At 33.2% G+C, this 19,149-nt stretch overlaps 1 protein-coding gene across 2 annotated transcripts in view; it reads right to left on the reverse strand.

The window, feature by feature from the left end:
- The window catches only part of Gprk1 (G protein-coupled receptor kinase 1), a 485,675-nt gene that overhangs the window by 314,613 nt on the left and 151,913 nt on the right, over nucleotides 1–19,149 (reverse strand). For both annotated transcript variants that reach the window (XM_090370993.1, XM_090370992.1), the window contains exons 2-3: nucleotides 16,375–16,451; nucleotides 9,086–9,159 (exon numbers count right to left, since the gene is read on the reverse strand). In XM_090370993.1, the coding sequence (XP_090227119.1) occupies nucleotides 9,086–9,159; nucleotides 16,375–16,451 (151 nt within the window). The remainder of the gene's footprint in view (nucleotides 1–9,085; nucleotides 9,160–16,374; nucleotides 16,452–19,149) is intronic.

Below are 19,149 nucleotides of genomic sequence, written 5' to 3' on the forward strand. Positions count from 1 at the left end.
TGGAATTATGATGGCAGGTTCAAAGGATGCTGAATATGTCTCACGAGATCATTTTTCTGGAACATAAAAATAAAGGTGACACACGTGGGTGCAACTACGACTTCACAGAAGCACATAATGGTCGTTATTACTGTACTATGAAAATGTTAAAATTATTTTCGGAAATAATTTTATTTCAGAAGTTTAAACCTTAGCCTGTAAGACAAAGAAAAAATGTTTTCAAACTAGCTTTGCTAAAGCACACCTTACACCCCTAGCTGAAAGGGCGTTTAGCAACATCTGGATGGGTGTGGGAAGTGCATGGACTGACACACTGCGCCAAGAACTGTTGCATAACAAACATAAGGTTGCAGATGTTTGATGACGTGGAAAAATAAAATTCAAAAAAAATTTTTTTTAACATAAAAATTCACTGTTGGTGAATTTTTATGTTGGTCCTACATTTTGAATTTTATCCCTTCAATTTAAGGAAGTCATATACTTTTTTATCATTGCAATTACATTTGCTTTTAGAAATAAATTTTATTAAATAAAAAAATATATTTACCTATCTCATTTGTATGTAAATTCCACTCTACGATCCTTCTTGATAAATTCATCAATGGCATTTTCATAAAAATATTTTGAATTTCGTAACCTTTGGAGCAAATTCTTTTCTATTGACATTTTAGCTAAACTCTAGAATAGAATTTCCCCAGTTATATTACTTTCTGAAGTTTTCAACAGTTGCAGTAGAGAAGGAAGGCGAAAAATATCAAAATAATGGCCGCATGTTGCTCTTACAGATTTTAAAGCATTCTCAGGAAAATTCTTGAAATACTCTAAATTTAGTAAAAATTTAATAGCTCCAAGAATACAGGTTCTTCTAATGACGAAAACAGTACTGTATTTTTAATTGCTGCACTGTTCTGTCTTTAATTTCATATAATAACATTTTGTAGTGCTCCTCTGGCTCAACAGAATTTTCTTTTCTGAATCTCTTATTTGGCACCATTGTACCTATTAAGTTAAAAGCCGAAATCCGTTACTACCAGTTCTACTAGTAAAAACTACAGTATAAGCTCCTAACAGCACTCTAATAAACGAGTTTTAACTTTTTACTAATAAGAGCTAGAACTGTGCCTGATGGTAAAAAAAAAAAAACCAATCCAAAGTGCAACTCCTAGTATTTAAAGACATTTTTAGTAAAAACTAGTTCTTACCGCGTACCATTTAGTAAAACTAGTTCCTTAGAAATTTCAATATCAGAAACCACAAGAACATTGTAAAATGTAATACAGGGGAAGGTTAAACTTTAGAACAAGACTCTAACCCATGGATCTTTGGGACAGATGATGGCTAGATCTAGCTGCGCCTACTACTTCACGCTGATTGGCTGCTAATCACCACGATTTTGGGTGAATGCCGTCCTGCAAGCGAGTAGAGCCGACAGGAATACCACAAACAGGCCGGGAACCTCACCTTCATTTGTAGTAGGAGTTTTCTTAAGAGATTTTCAGTTCCACTAGTGAAAAATGGGCAGATTAGTTTACGCCACCAAATTCGGGACGGATTTCAAGCGAAAAACGGTGCATATACTTAACATTACGACATCGTTTTTCGCTAGAATCCGTCCCGAATTTGGGACGGATTCTAGCAACCTTTTTTTAAAAGCCGAACATGAAAGTCTATTAAATTCCTGCCGACTATACTCGCTTGCAGAACGGCATTCACTGTAACTCAAAATCGTGATCTGCAGCAATCAACGCGAAATAGTGGACTGAACTAGATCTGACCATCATTTGTTGTCGCAAAGATCCATGGTAACAGTTTTGTTCTAAAGCTTAACCTTTTGTTTGCCTGGAAAAGGATTAAACGATAATTGCTCAGCATTATGCACCACTTTTGAACAAACTGAAGTTGGAATTTAGCTCACTCAATTCATTCAAAGCCTTAAACACCACAATTCTCCTCACAAGTGCCTAGTTTCAATATGCTACAATCTGCAGAATTGAAGTCTTTCTTGGTAAGAGTACCCCTTCTTGTTTTTCTTTTATTTATTCTGTTGGTCTTCTCTAAACCAACTCCAACAGATCCACATCCTTCTAAAATGAGGCTTTCAGACTTGTTTGGAGTATTTCAGGTGTGCCTTATTACAAACTTACACAGCAGAATAATTTCCTTCTTTATCTCTACTAGTAAAATTCCTGATCATCATTGACAAAACCATATGAGCTGCCCTGGCAGCCAACCTGCACTGTTCAGAGAACTTCATGATTGACTGCATAATTACCCTCATGTCTATTTTGCTCTCCACTACCTTGAGATTGATTGATTGAGGATTTTTTTGGCACATCAGCATCTATGGCCATAGTGCACCACCCTGAGTATGGTATCACATACACTAGTTGGTATGTTATTCTGGGATTACTGGTACCCATATGCATTACACTGCATTTAATGGTATCGCAACTCTATAAAACAGCCTCTCCTGTTAACAAATACAGGCCATGCTCAGAAAAATTAATATTAGTAGTGACAAATTATGCAAGAAACAAGCTCATAAAGAATAAGCCAAAAAAAAATCCCACATCTCTGTCTATCTCCAAATAGTTTGTCTACTTGAACTGATTCTAACTACTCAATTCCACAACTTCTTTCTTTATTGCAATCAGCAAAAATAAGTAAATTTTACATGGTTGTCTGATGCAATGCCCATAACAGCAAAAATGCTAGGGGTTTAACATAGAAATGAACTAAAACTCTTAAGAACAAAAAAAATTAAGATGTAAACACATGAAAACAGATTTTTTTTTTTTTTTTTTTTTTTTCACAATATCAACAAACCAATCTAGGAAAAACAGTGACAGTCAATCGGTTGAAGATGAGAGCTGCTGCCTGATGATACATCTTCTGTAGGCTTTGTCCTCAATGAATTTCGTGTAGTCAGCATCCATATCTTGGACGTTATGGAGAATCTCCATTGGCAGGAATCTGTTGCCCTTCCTGATTGAAGTTTGTTCCAAAAAACAACCCACTGACTGAAGACAAACTTCTGCACACCTTGCAATCATCCTTCCTCAATTTCAATTTATGCCCCTCATGTGTATAATCTGAGCAAGAGGAAGAATCCCATCAGCACTGAGTTTACTCAATTCATTCAAAGCCTTAAACACCTCAATCAGATCACCTAGCAGGTGCCTAGTCTCCAGATTCTGCAATTTGCAGAACTGAAGCCGTTCTTTATAAGACCTCCCTTTTGCTCCCCTCACTAACCTTGTTGACCTCCTCTGCACCCATTCCAGGAGATGTGCATCCTTCCTAAAATGAGACCTTCAGACATGTATGCAGTACTTAAGATGCAGCTGTGGGACTGAGTCTGTGACAAAATTGTTTGTGTCTCTTTATATTACCCAGTTTTGCTTTGGAACCTTATTGGTAGTTGATTTGATATTTGCAAAGACATCTGGACCTCATCCTTCCAAAGCCCACAAGCATCTCACTGCTCATTTATTCCAGAAGGTCCCAGTTTCTTTGGTTTCTTTCATTTTCCCAACTAAGACAGAAACAGTATATTATCTCCCAGACTGCGGATGTTTCTCTTGAATAATGAGATTCTTTAGATATAGTAATCAAAAACAGAGATTTAATTTTCACTTCTAAATTTTCTTAGTTTTATACATAGCATTATAACTCTAAAATGAAAATTGTATACACTTATTTACAACTTGTTTTACATTTCTTACAAAATTTTTTTACTGGTAGTCCTAATAGAGGATCATGGCTCTGGTAACAATTACTTATTCAGATTCTCGACACCCATAAGTGATATTTAAGATGCATACCCATATATATATATATATATATATATATATATATAACCCTTGGTTGCCTTAAAATACAAGGTTATAGCTCTAGTAACACATACCCTTTTTAATTCTTAACCACACATAATGGTTCTTAAAATATCTATACATATATCCAACTTGAAACACTTCAATGCTAGTAGTGACATGAACCTACTGGTTGTGGTCCGAGTGATAAATACATTTCTAATTCTTAAACACTGATTTTTAAAATACTTATACATTTATTTATCTAAAAACAATTCAATACTAGTTGTAACATGAATATACTCTTGATTTCTAAGATTCTCTTCTTGTGATACAGAATAGAAACACTTTCTTTTTATCAATGCCTTTAATTCATAGGGGGCTAACGCATTCTCTGGCAATATTAGTTAACATGGTCACCCTGCCTTTAGTACTATTAAATGTTTCTAACATGTTACTTAATCCAATGCAAATTCCAGATGTGGAATAGTCCACCAGTCTTTCTACTATCTCAATTCCTAGCAATAAATACAATAGGGACTCTGTCTTTGTCCTTACTTCCGCCCGCTGCCTCGATATATTCCTCTCCGCCAAGATTCCTAAGCCTAGGTGTCCTCCTTATGGTTCCTGCAGGATTACGGCTGGGTTCCATCCTTCTTTAATATTTTTCCATGCATGTATAGGATTGCTTAAACTCCTAGCTGTCTCACTTTACCTCTATTTCGTTTTCTTTCCTTCAGTTTCCCACTACTACATTTTGCCCTTCTACGTCCCCTTTTTCCCACACAACCTCACTTTTCATAACTTTTTTCTCCTCTCTCTGCACTTCCCCTGTGACTTCTGCACACTACCTCGACCTTCTCCCTGCCAAAAACTTCCTTACTTTCTATTTTTTCACACCCATCTCATCCTCATGCACTGGCCAATCGCATCCCCCATTTCTCAGCAACTTTCTTCTTATTCGATTGCCGCCCCTCTACCTTTTGCCTAGACTTTATTCTGATTGGACGGTACTACGTTCATAGCTGAGAATGGTATAATGTTTCCAAGTTTCCAGAACATTCTTGCCTGCAATCCATCCCACTTACCTCCTTTAGTCATGCCTATTGCATTGACCATCTTTGAAATTCATGCAGGTGCACTTAAACAGTGCCTTCCCTTTTCCTCTTCACTACTAAAACTCTATTCCTGGCTGTCTCCCCAACAGCCATAACCATTTATTTATTTCTGGAATGGTCTCACTTATCACGGAAACCTTGTTTTCTGTACTACTTTTACCTAGTTCTCTCCCCCTCGAGCTCTGTGTAAGCCATCCAGCCCCCCCATAGTCTGTCAACCATTGTTTTCCCCCACTTACCTCTTTAACGACTCTTTCAAGGATGAATTCTCCCCTGCATCCCATTAATCTACTTTCATCAGGGTCGCTCTTTCCTTCCAAAAATAGTCTTATTTACAGATTCCCTTCCCATTAACACGTTGACTTAATTCTCATCATTCCATTAATAAAACCACTCTGTAAGATATGTATCCTTTCCGCCCCTTCTAAAAATTTGTATTTATGCCTATCAAAATCTTACCCTCTATTAATTTTTCTTTAGCCTTTATATAATCAGTACATTACGTTCATATATATATATTTATATGAGTAATACAAAAAGAAGTTTAGTAAATTGTAACAAACATAATGGAGTAACAACAATAGTTGTTACTACATTATGTTTGTCATGAAAGAAATAAATAACCATCCCCCTAGTAAGTTAATATACATGTCCCCTATGTGATGGATAAGGTAAAAATAAATAATTAATTAATTGATTAAAATTAAGTTAACGCAAAGAGAAACATGCGGATAGTAAGATGAATAAAAACTAATAGAGTAGGAATAATAGAACCTGAACTCCATGAGGGTGAAAATATAGTAGTACAAATAAGAAGTAGTTTCTCCACACATCCTCGGATTACCCTAATAATTTCGGAGAAATAAGAACAAAGAGTATAGGACAGCTTAAAGATGATGCAAGATATAAGTTGTAGCTTGGGTAAGCCCGGGATCACAAACTCGTTCCTATAGTAGGACCCTGAGCTGAATTTGCATGTCACCTTAGTGTGAACTTAAGTATATACAGTGTTATTATAAAATAACATAAAATAAAATAAAATAAAATAAATGATACACTATAATTTGCAGGACGGTGGGTACAAGTTTTTTAAGCCATAAGTCACCAAGAAAGCAAAGCATATCCTATGTACATAATATACATGGCTCTAAATCCATAATTATGATAATTATATTGAATCAATGGGTTCAGGAAATAAATTTTTGAAATTAATTATATTTATCGCCTTCCTGAAGTGGTATTTCAAGTAAGCGACAGGGAAATTATTATTTAACAATTTATTGTACAATGCTATTATGCTTTCTGCACAGGTTGTATTTTTATTGCAAATAGAAGCAATCCTCAAGAATTGGGATAAAATGATATTAGCATGCATTGATTTCGATATATTAGATCTCCAGTTTGTAAGGCCAACTACGTTGAAATTAAATGCATCTCTTTTATTATATACATTTACATCTATATTATTATGGAATATTTCTATACAAAGATCCAGGTAATTTGCTATAGTATCAGAACTATTAGTTTTTTTTCCAATACAAGTTCATCTGGATATAATCTGATGAAATCCTGAACAAAATGTGGACAATTAAACACACATTGATCATCTATGTATCTGAGCATAAGTAGGTTATCTTGGAATGTTCTTTCTGCAGAATATAGATAGAGGTTTGCAATTATGCAGGATGCTGGACTTTCCATAGGGGTGCCATTCACTTGTAAGTATAATGAAGTTCCATCATATACATAATTATTAAAAATACATAAATTTATTAAAGTATCCCAGTAGGTTAAATCCAACTTTATGGCATTTTTATGTTCCAAATATAGCTTTTGGAGAACATCTTTTAAATTGTTGAGATTGATACTAATGAATAAATGGTTAAAGACAAATGTTTGTACAGCAAACTCTTGATTAACCGGGACACTTCAAGACTCCAAATTAAAAATAAAAAAATAAAAAAAAATAAAACAGAAATCAAAAAATTCAAGTAATAACTAGAATAGGTATAAACAGATATTTTGCAAGCGACGACAATAAGCGACAGCGTAAATAAGTCGTAAATAGTTGATAAAAGCATTATAAGTCATCATTGGGAGATTAGTGTACCTATTAGCCGAGTGGGCAGGAGCGGGAGTGCAGTAGCACACGCTCTTTGAGTAGACCGGGGTTCAAGCCCCTGACTGCTGAATACGGTCGATCTGCCAACCCACACTGGACCAGCGTGGCAGATTATGGTCCATTTCTCTCAACATGAATTGTTGAGGAGGCTTCCATCCTGCAGTGGGTTGATAATGGCTGCACTTTACTTTTTTTACTTTATTATCTTGAAATCGCTGCTGTCTTCACACCGCCGCTCAAAAAAAAAAAAAAAAAAGAGAGACCAAATGTTCAGTTTGTTTTACTGCGTCACGTCGATTTTTTTGTGTTCCGTTTGTCAATAAAATAATAATTGTCAATAAAATTCAGATTGTCAATAATAATATAGTAGCAATATGATATTAGTCATTCCCAAGTTACGTAAAACTCGACAAAGTAAGAAGTCGTGGAATATCTCTTACATATGTCGGGGACTTGGTATTTTTGGATTAATCGGGATTTGTTTTTTACCATCTATCCTGGAAAATCAAGAGTCAACTGTATTTGCTGAATATTGTTATTTTTTATTGCATTTATAATCAGTAAGTTGTTATTTATTATAACAGTTTAATTTACATTATTTAATATAGTTTTAAGTAACTTTTTTAACATTTTACCTGGAATTTTAGCATAACTATCTCTACATGATGTTATGAATCTAAATGTAATAGGTGATTCATGAAATTTAGGTATACCATATATAAACAGATATTTTAGGTTACTGTACTTTAATTTTTTATGCAATGCTATTAGTTTTTTGATTATTACATTAGGGGAAGATGCTATGTATTTGTGTGTGCTACTGGACTGCAGTTCATTTTTAATAATTTTTATGTAATATGACTTACATATAATTTCATAATTGCAAGCAACTTTGTCAACCGGAGTAATTACAAAATGTTTGTGTATTTCTTTGAGCTGTTATTTATTAATTTTGTATTATTTAGATTATCGGTCTGAATTTCAATTGATTATATTTGTTAAATATGATATTTAGTATTGTGAACAGCCACATGTGGTGTGCCTCAACAGGTATGTTATATTTGTATGCAGATCTTATGCAGTATTTTAATAAATCTAGATATAATAATTTTTTAAAAGTTGATTTATTAACAGGTGGATTGGGTCGAAACTTAAAACCAAGTGATAAAATATCTCTAAACTCGGGATATGGGATTATATCTAAATCGCCGGTTTTAATGTGGTTATGATTAGGAGCTACATATCTAAAAATTAAGGTTTGTGGCAAACACATATATCCTGTCCAATGTTAATATTATGAAGGTTTGTAGCTATTATTTTATAGTTACATGCTTTAAGACCAAATGGTTTAGCATACTTAAATCTGATGTTAATATGTAAGTTATTAATAGGTAGCAAGTCATTACATAAGTTAATAGTTCTATATATATCCAAATTATCCATCATTTTATTTTGAAAATATAAGACAAGGATTGAGTTTTCTGGTTGCTTGTTAATATTCAAAATATTAATTCTGAATTTAACAATGTCTAGTATAATGTGCATAAGGTGACAAGATCCAAAGACATAATTATTAGCTTTCCTGCTTAGGGCTTTGAGTGCACTAAGTTTAATTCTGAAGAGTGTATTCTGTATTTTGCCAATGTTTATAGGATCAGTGTCCCATATTTTAAATAAATCTATGAAATCCCCTAACTGTTCTTGGTCACTCTTAAATGTTTTAGATTTAGTATATTTTCTTTTACATTTAGATTTATGTAGTTTAGCAATTTGAAACATATCATAAACACAAATATTTCAAATTATTAGTCATGTATTTTTGATTAAATCTGTTATTCAGTCTGTATAGATATAGTGTTTTATATTTTAACATGCTAATTTCTTCTTGCAGTAATCCTAATTCAATTTCATAATTACCCTGAATGAAGATATGACATAAATTCTGAATATAATGTAAAATATCATAGCTTGATATTCAAATAAAACAGTGCAGGAATTATACAGTCTGAATAACATAATTATAAAGAACTTACCTCTTCATAAAAACTAAGTTGGGGAACTGGTTCATCAAAAACATTTTCACAAAAATCTTTAAACAACAAATAACCTAAAAAAAAAAAATTCAATTCCTTAAATTAGTTTGAAAAAAAAAATTGGCATAATACATATTATTAATCTATTTTACTGACAAAAAATTAACCACAAAGGGAAAAAAAAAATTTATCAGTAACAGTGGCACTTACATAAAAGAAAACTAAAAGTCAGTCCCAAATTATAATTAAAATAATTCATAAAAAAAGTCACAAGGCAGTAGGCTGCTGCGCATTATATACATACAGTTGGTATTAATACTAGAAAAAGAAAAACATAAGATGTAATAAACTATGAATTTGAAATTCACTACAGAACTGCCAGTGTATATGCACAGTATTTTGTTCATAGTGAACTACAATAGTAGTGTAAAAGGCATCAATTTAATTGTATCTCATATTGTGACTACTTCACAATGAGTTACCATGATATTGCACTACCTTGAATAAGTAACACTTCACCAATGGAGAAGACTATTGTTACTTATTCTCAGAGGACACCACCACCCAGATGGCGCTGTTTCAAAGCTTATTTGTGTATATGTGGGATAATATCTCTATTATCTGCTTGTTCCTATTAGACTTAGAAAAGCAAAAAGTAGAGGAAAGTAATGGTAGAGTGGAAGAATGAAAGGGACAGTAGCTCCTTCAACTCACATCACTCTTAAACTCATGAACTCCTCGAATATCATCATTCTTCTCTTTCCTGGTGATTCCCTTCTACTTTTGTCTCTCTCTTTCTCTCAGGGTAACTAGGGATTTTTTTTTTTTTTTTTTTTTGGCTGGTGCAGCATAAGCCTCAGGCTTCCTTGCACCACATAGCTAATAATAATAATAATAATAATAATAGGCAACGCTTCCCCAAGTAGGGAAGACTGTTGTTACCTATTCTTGGAAACTCCGGGCACCATCAGACTCTCCCTTTCAAGGCTTATTGGCCTATCCTCGGTGAGTATACCCTGGTGTTGCAATCATGCCAACCCAGTTGTGAAGTATAATTCCACAATATGAGAGATGCCAAATGGTGTACATAGTAATAATACTAGAAAAATAAAGGCACAAAGCATAATAAACTATGAATTTGAAATTCACTACAGAACTGCCAGTGTATGTACACAATATTTTGTTCGTAGTAGTGAACTACAACAGTAGTGTAAAAGGCACCAATTTAATTATACCTTATATTGTGATATTCATAGTTTATTATGCCTTGTGCATTTATTTTTCTAGTATTATTACTATACACCATTTGACATCTCTCATATTGTAGAATCATAACTGGGTTGGCATGATTGCAACACCAGGGTATCTAACCACCCACGGAGGATAGGCCAATAAGCCTTGAAATGGTGCCATCTGGGTGGTGGTATCCGCAGAGAAGAAGTAACAATAGTCTTCTCCATTGGTGAAGCATTACTTATTCGAGGTAGTGCAATATCATGGTAACTTGCCATGAAGGTAGTCACAATATGAGATTCAATTAAATCAATGCTTTTTACACTACCATTGTAGTTCACTACTACAAACAAAATATTGTGTATATACACTGGCAGTTCTGTAATACAGTTGGTATTTAAAATTTTATATAAAGCTTAAATTTTTAAATTAATTTAACATTGTGCTAAGGTAATTTTACTTATAGCTAAGCTGTGAATGTCTGAAATATGCAAATATTATATAATATTCATAAAGTAATATGGGTATGAAACTAACTTCAAGATTTTTACAAATTATTTCTCAGTAAAGTGGCATATGGCCCAACCTGTATAAAAACTACCTAATAATTTTTCTTACTTGAAGAATGTTAGTATGAATTTTAATTGCATTACAATTGAAAAGAGTAGGCAAATTTTAAAAATGCAGAAGAAAATCTGCACAAGCTTGGTATTGTGATAAACAAAGTAACAAATAATAGAACATTTTCATGTGTGAAAGTCACACCACAAACTGCAAGTTCTCAGAAGCTGCAAAAGTTTCAAGGCCCAACAATTAAAATATGGAGGGAGGAGACTTTGTTTTGAATTGCCACCAAAGCAACTCCAAGCCATTAGAAATCACTGCACCATCTCTGAATTGCATTTTTTTTTTTTTTATGAAAACCCCAAACATGAAAGGTATCAAAACCTATAGTACTTAGTACCATGCATTGGTTGAAGGAGAAGTATGGGGGGAAGGGGATGCCGGAAACTTTGCTCTAGAGACTAAACATGGGTTTCACCACTTCAAGCCTCCAATAAGCAAAGTGGTGGTATTTCACCGGTTGATGAAAATCATCTACCACCTATAAAATGTACTATAAAGCTGATAGGTCTGTTTGTGAAATTAAAAAATACAAGTAAAAATCCTAGGAAGAACTCTGCACCTCTACCTGAGATTAACTAACAGCCCTGCTTGCAAAGGTCACAATTTCCTTGAATTATCAACATATGAATATACAGACCATTCCAAATGAGTGATAATGCCATGATTCCACTACAGAAACTGAGAATATAATGAGATGGTGTATACCTCCAAAATACCCAGGACACTCAATATTTCAGTTTTCAGAGTGAACGAAATGAGGGTTAAATATGCAGTTAAATATTTTGATATTTAAACACACGTTTACCCTTATGTGTTGGTGCAATTTTAGAAATTCGTACATCCTGGAAGAAGTTGCTTCTTCTCCCGTTCATGTATTTGACATAAAATGAGAGTTTATGTGATTCTGTTCTTAATTAGCACTAATTTCTACACTAAATAAAAATCAATTTAAAAAACCTATCAGTTGGTTATACAACCAGATTAATCATCAATTATAATTCTCTTTCTCCCCCCCCCAACCAATGACAGGTAATGCAATTCATTGGCATTCACACTCATTACTGCATGCTTCATGTTGTCTCTGTCATGACCAATTCCTGCAATATTCAGAAAGTAAAATAACATTAGAGTAGTTCACTGTGTTATTTTGTATTTGTACTGTGCAATAATGAATAATTTGATCATTTCAGTCAAAAATTAAAGCAACCTGATGAACTGATATCGGTGTAATGGGAAGAGCAACCTCCTTGATGAACATTTGGAAACAAAACAAAAATTTCACATGAATAATTTCATCCTTGTGACAGAATGCTAAAAAAGAAGTAAATTTTAATTTTTCAAATACAGTAGAACGTTGGTTATTCAGAATAATTTGAAAGGCTGATTTTCCTTCTTTTTATTAATGGTAGTATTTGAGACAAATGTTTATTTTATAATCTTCATAAAATTTGTGTTACCAACTTGTTCCCAATATTTCACTTTCTACCATATGTTACTTCTAGATTCAATTTTTCTCCTAAATGCCATAACCTTTGTTTTCTTCAGTGAAATGCTTTTATTTATTTATTTATCTTTTTTTAATTTAACTACACTGTCATGACTAAAGGCTTTTGTGCAACTTTCCATTGCAGTTCTTTAATTATTAAATCATTTCTTTTAAATAAAAAATGATTTTCCCAGTAAAAATTAGTTTTCCTTTTTTTTTTTTTCAAATTACCCTATTAAAAATCATTTTTACAAGATTTTGAGATGGAATTGTGTCTTCAGATAACAGATATATGTTTAATTATATGAAATATATTTTTAAACTTATGGTATCATTAACATGAAAAAAAAAAAAGAACGTAGAAAAATTTATTTCCAATATTAAGATTAATTGTGTAGAAAGTGATTAGTATTATAATATGAACAAAATCTGTCTCTCAAATTTTTTTTTCCCTTATAAACAAACAGAATATAATTTTTTGTTGTATATTATTGTACTCTTCACAATTCATCACCTTGGTAATCAGAAATTCAACAATTTTACTGATTTCTTGTACAGTAAGTCCCCAACTTACATTCTACAGTCATTAGTAGAGGATTTATACCTTGTACATCCAGTACTAATGTCAATAAGTACCCAACTTACACAGAAACCTTAAGAACAAATTACTGTGTAAGTTGGGGAATTACTGTATGAACTTCCAAGGAAAGTTATATCTAAATAAATATGACTGGTGAAATTGCAATAGAACTGAAATTCTTCAGTAGTGCTTTGAAATTAATTTATACTTCTTAAAATAACAATGTTGTCACTCACAATAATATATTATTGAGATAGAAAAGGGGTCCTTTGTTGACTAAAAAAAATTAAAAAATAATTAATACATGACTGAAGGGTAGAGGTCCATGGAGATGGTACTAAAAAAAAAAAAAAAAAAAGATAAGCAAGTGACAGCACAATCCCCTGCAGTGCACATTTGTGGGTAAAAATAATAACCACAATACTTCACAAATCCTGTCGTTGTTGTTGTGTTTAACGACACATAGGCTGCTAGGGCCATATTGTGTCTTTCTAATGGCGAATATGGAATATTAGCTTAATTGTGATAACTATATTTTATGATATATTCCTATACGATTTAGGAAAGTAAAGAGTTCTTTTTGATTAAAATCATCTCCCAGAATCTGTAATAAATTTATTGATGACTGCGTATTAGAAATTGACTTAAAGATGTCTAAACGGATGGTTTGAAAGTGGGGACAGTCCACTAACAAATGTCGAATGATCAGTTGTACTTGACATGATGTACATTGGGGAGCGCTGTCATTAGTTAATAGATACAGGTGAGTGAGATGAGTGTGCCCAATCCTTAGCCTTCCTAAAATTATTTCATCTCGTCTGTTTTTTCTGAAGCTGGATTGCCACAGCTTTGGTTCCGGTTTTATTTGGTAAAGTTTATTTCCTGGATAACCTTTCCAGATTAATGACCAGCTGTTATAACATGCTTTACGGACAAATCCTGTCACCTATCTTCCCAGTTGAACATAAGATACAATAATAAGAGCCCCGATCACTCACGCCTTGATCAACATGGTGTGTGGTAAGCTGTGTTGAAGATAATAAAGCACTGAAGCCTAAGTTAGTAATTATTATGTTTATTTCCAAATTGGAAATATGTATATAATGGAGTCAAACGTTTGTGGTACTTTCTTACCACTTTTTCAGTGACAGCAGTCTTTGCAATATCACATTCACAAAAGGTCACTTCAGTCACAACAACACGTTCTTGTAACTGAAGTGACAGTGATATGCAAAGCCAGCTGCCATTGGAGAAGTGATATAAAAATACCACAAAACGCATGACTCCATATTTCCAATTAAGAAATAAAAATAATTATACCAACTTAGTTTGAGTGCTTTATTATCTTCAAACAATGACAAAAGCTGCTGGGCATAGTCCAACAAAAAAATAAAAACAATATTGTAATAAAGGTGTTCCTTTGTGAGCGAATAATTATGAATTCATCATAAATTAATTACAATTTACAGAAATTCAAGTAATACAATCTACAGATATAAACCACAAAGAATCGACAGAAATAAATCTACAGAAATTCAAATCTTTTCAACAAGTATCTTCTTTCATCTTCTCAACCTTCAACCCATGCATGGTACTAAGTAGTATAGGTTCTAATACCTCTCATGCTTGGGATTTTCATTGAAAAAAATAATAAAATATTCATCAAAATTATTTGTTGACAGGCAGATGCAACTTTGAATCAGATGCAAAGTTGCATTACCTTCATTAATGAAGGCAATGCAAAGCTGCAATCCGACTGTAAAACTTTGCATTAGTTTAGTCAGTAATCAATAGCCATTAATAATAAACAAATAAAGAGATCTGGTTCTCTCATGTTTACGCATGCTCTCCGGCATATGTGGATGGCCATAGTAACATACAATGATCATTTGGTATGGAAACTGATTCCTTTGTAAGAATCATATTATTCTCGATTAATTAATCAAAAGAATGGCATTTCAATGTAAATGAATTTTTAACTAGTTTAGATACTTATTGTAGTGGAATTTAAATTCTTATACATGTAAGTTACTGGCGGTAACTTTTGTGTACAGTACTTAATCCACCTGACTCCACAAAACTCTGACTTAGACTTGGCCAGTCCTCACACTGAAACAAAACCATTATATGCACTATAAAACAGGAACTGAGGAGAGACAGATGGGTTCAGAAGAACTCTACCACGTTCGTAGAGAAGAAAATGCATGAAATGTCACAAATGAAAGTAAAGCATTAATTAATAGAGAGCAAAACACACGATGATTACAATAGTAAAAGAATGAAACAAATGAAGGTAAAGCATTAAACAACGAACAAGTTAGTGCAAATGCATCATATTAGTATGCAGCAAACTCTGAATTAGCAAAAACAGCATTGCTTTAGTTAAATCCCATATTGTGAATATGAGAATACGTTTTTGCTAATTCAGAGTTTGTTGTGTACTAATATGATGCATTTGCACTAACTTGTATGTTGTCTAATTCTCTCGCAGCCTCAGGCTTAAGCTCTTAAAGTGTTTCAGGTAAAGCATTAATTAACAGAGAGCAAATATCATATTAATATGTACTACAACAGTAACAGGATGAAAGCCACCAAGATCATGTAATAACTGTAAGGAAACCAGAAAAACATACATTAATTTCTACACTACAACACACCATACCTGCATTTCACATTACTTTCTGAAAAGATTAACAGTTCATGTTATTCCAGTCTGTAATTTATTGAATTTCAACTATGTGTGTGTGGGTTTATTTTAAAAGTTATGAAAGATATGTGTATCCCATTTAAGAATCTTTTGTGCAACAGCATCTTCTTTCCCTTCACTAACTGAAAAACATAATGCTTAATATTTGTACATAATGCTTAATATTCAAATATTTCTTGCTAAACAAGATATCTTATTTTAAAAAGTCAACAGACCAACTGCCTCTGTAATCTGTTTTAGTTCTAAATTTTGAAGTGCATTAGTGTGTGCATGCAGGCTACTCTTTGAAATAAAATCTTTTCCCTATGTAGAATTCTGCATTTGCAAGACAAACTTTAGAAATATAAAGAAAGCTGCCAAGAGAAACAGAAGTCCAAATCCTTTTATATATAAAAGTTATCAAGGAAACCATAAAATCCATTTATTGTTAACACACAAAACCAACTGTTAGTTAGCAAATTTTATGCATCTGCAAGATTAAGTTTTCTGAATTCCAGGTTTTACAGCTTTCATCATCAAGAGATTGCCAAATCTCATTTTCTATAAATTTTAATGGGGGAGGTTTTTTTACTTTAAAAGAACATAGTAAATAAACTAGAAAGAACTATTCATAAAGTTATTTCCATAATTTCTTATAATGATTAAAAACTACTCACCTAATTTCTGATTAAAGATCTTGTCAAATGTTACTTCTCCCATTTTCTCAAGATGTTTATACATTACACTTCTAACACTGAAATAAAGAAGAAAATGTATTGTTTATTTATTATTTTATTTTTATTTTTTTTTGAAACAGATAAGTAATAATTATTAGCCATTACTAATATAGTCAGTTATTAATAAAATAGTGTCATCCAACTAAGTAAAGTTACCATTCTATTAGTAATCTGTTACTGTCAGGAAACAAAATGTTTCTTCTCTCCTAAAAGGGTATTAATTTGATTACACGAAAAGGGCTATTAAAGTGATTTCTGGAAAAGATGCAATCCCAAAATTAAGAAAAATAAGTAACTAAAAAAAGTTTAGAGCTGAAAGCCTCAGACTAAGTGAAATTTACTAAACAAACAAATATTCTCTGGTGAAGCATTGCTTATTTGAGGTAGTGCAATAACAGGCAACTCGTTGTGAAGGCGTTCAAAATACGAGATGCAACAAAAACGATCCAATTCACTTCAGTGATTTACTATGAACTAAAATGATGCTTTACACTAACTTGTTTGTCTAGAAGAAGAAAAAATAAATAAATACCACAAGGTTACATACCACAATAACAAAAATTTTGTCAACCTTAGTTTCAGTAGAAACATAGTTACTTAAAAAATAGTTGGGGGTGGGGGGTTCAGAGGCAAACTAGCCATAAGACTTACTGGGAAAACCCTGGTGGGCTGGAGGCCAGAGGCCAATGGAGGCCGGTGTGATTTTTGATATTACACTCTGACCTCTGATACATTCCAAGGCTGCTACAAGTTTTCCCTGGTAAGAATTTTTGTCCAGTCTGCCTCGGGGTGGGGTGGGGTATTGTTTTTAAATAAAAATAAATAAATAAATTTTCTGTTTATACTCCGGGACAACCAAACGGTCAGAGGAGTTTATAAGATAGACAGAATACAAGAAACAGCACCGCATACAGCAGTCACGGGCTTGAACCCCGGTCACTCAAGGCACGTGTACTTATGCACCCGCGCGCCTGACCACTAGGCTACGGCGGCCTTTAGTGGGTTTATCAGCAACTCAGACCATATTGTGCTACTGTGCATTATTGGGTCTGTATAAGCATGTATTCCTAGTCAAATCTGCATGTCGTGCAGGCTTAAAAAACGAAGAATAACTGGCGGGAAATCTACTCCCTCCACTTGAGATCATCTGACTACAGCCCCAAATGAAAAGGCCTTTGGAAATTCTTCCAGTGTGCATGTTTTTCAGCAAAATTAAATTATGCTACAAATGTCCTGTCTATCCTTCCTATACACTGTGCACCCATATAGTCATAGACAATCACAGTAATCCTTCAGTTTTACTATTTGACACAAATTGGGTAACATTTCTGGTGTGTTCAATTTTTATTTCTAATAATTAATTGAATTGTTTATTTTTTTATGATTAATAGATCTGAGAAGTTGTTGTTTTGGTTTTTAGGAGCATTAGCAACTAAGGCCATATTGCTCCGGGAATATGCGGTGGTCATTCCATGACCTTTCCGCATCCTCCGTATTTGGTGGTCACGGACTTGAACCCAGTCTAATCAAGAAGCGTGTGCTACGCACTGCTGCTCCTGCCCACCTGGCTACAGAGGCACCAGATCTAAGAAGTAAATAAATAATTATACTGTTACCAGTTAATCAGCTAATAATATAAAATTCATCAACCCATAGCATTCACTCAACTTTTTGTAACACTTACTTATGTCTTCTTGGATTTTTAATAAAAACTGAGCTACAATACATATTTTGCATTTTCTGTAATTTAATAAAATAAACAAACAGCAGCACCTAGCTCAGTATGCAGTCAACATTTTTGTAATTTTACTTTGCTTATTTTGTCTTGAGTCAAACAAATGAAATATAACATATTTCACATTTATGATCTGATTAATATACCAAGGAAGTGTAATAATTCGTGGATGTATATAAATTTAATAAACTGATAACAAAAAAAATAAATAAATAAACTCATCAATTTTCATACCAGCACTGCTTAAATTGAAAACATTTCTTTAAATCAAATGTTTTTAAATGAAAAACATTTTCATTTTGTTTTCCGTTTAAAATGACAAACTGAAGCAAATTGAGGGCTTCTGACAGCATTTCAGCCATAATTTCAGTCGTGTTTATCCAAACTGTTGTATAAAGTTTGCAAATGCTCATTTTGGAATATTTTGAGAGCACCCATAAATTTTACTTACCTTTGCCTTAACTATTAATAAATATATTTTGTTATATTTCTATTTGTGATGCTAGTCATTAATGTAAGATACCATCGCGAAAAAGGGTTAGAAATGTGAAATTCCTAAGTGATGCACTTTCTTTGAACACCAGTGTATGTTTAGAAATAATTAATCGCGATCGCAGAAGTTTCTAATAATATACTTTTTTTCCCATAGTATAGCGCTCTAGTATACATTTACATCTTTATGTTCATATGTAAATCTATTATACATTATCAAGATCTTCGCCCTCCTGGGTGGCACAAGTTGGTAGGATCGCCATCCTCCCCACACCGGGTGAAAAATTCGAGTCCCGTCGACGACGGGAGGAATTTTTATGGGCCTTTTCACAACGTCGCTGAGTTAGGTCTAACGCGTGGACAATATACACGGAGAAAAATGGCCCTAGTCGCTGATGCTCCTAAACGACAACAACGTCAAAATCTTCTTGGATATATGTTTGTTCATGATATTGGTCTTGAGTTTTGCGTATACATGCTGTCCTATC

Source organism: Mastigoproctus giganteus, chromosome 3, assembly GCF_048544385.1.
Source record: "Mastigoproctus giganteus isolate SK-2022 chromosome 3, ASM4854438v1, whole genome shotgun sequence".
NCBI lineage: Eukaryota > Metazoa > Arthropoda > Arachnida > Uropygi > Thelyphonidae > Mastigoproctus > Mastigoproctus giganteus.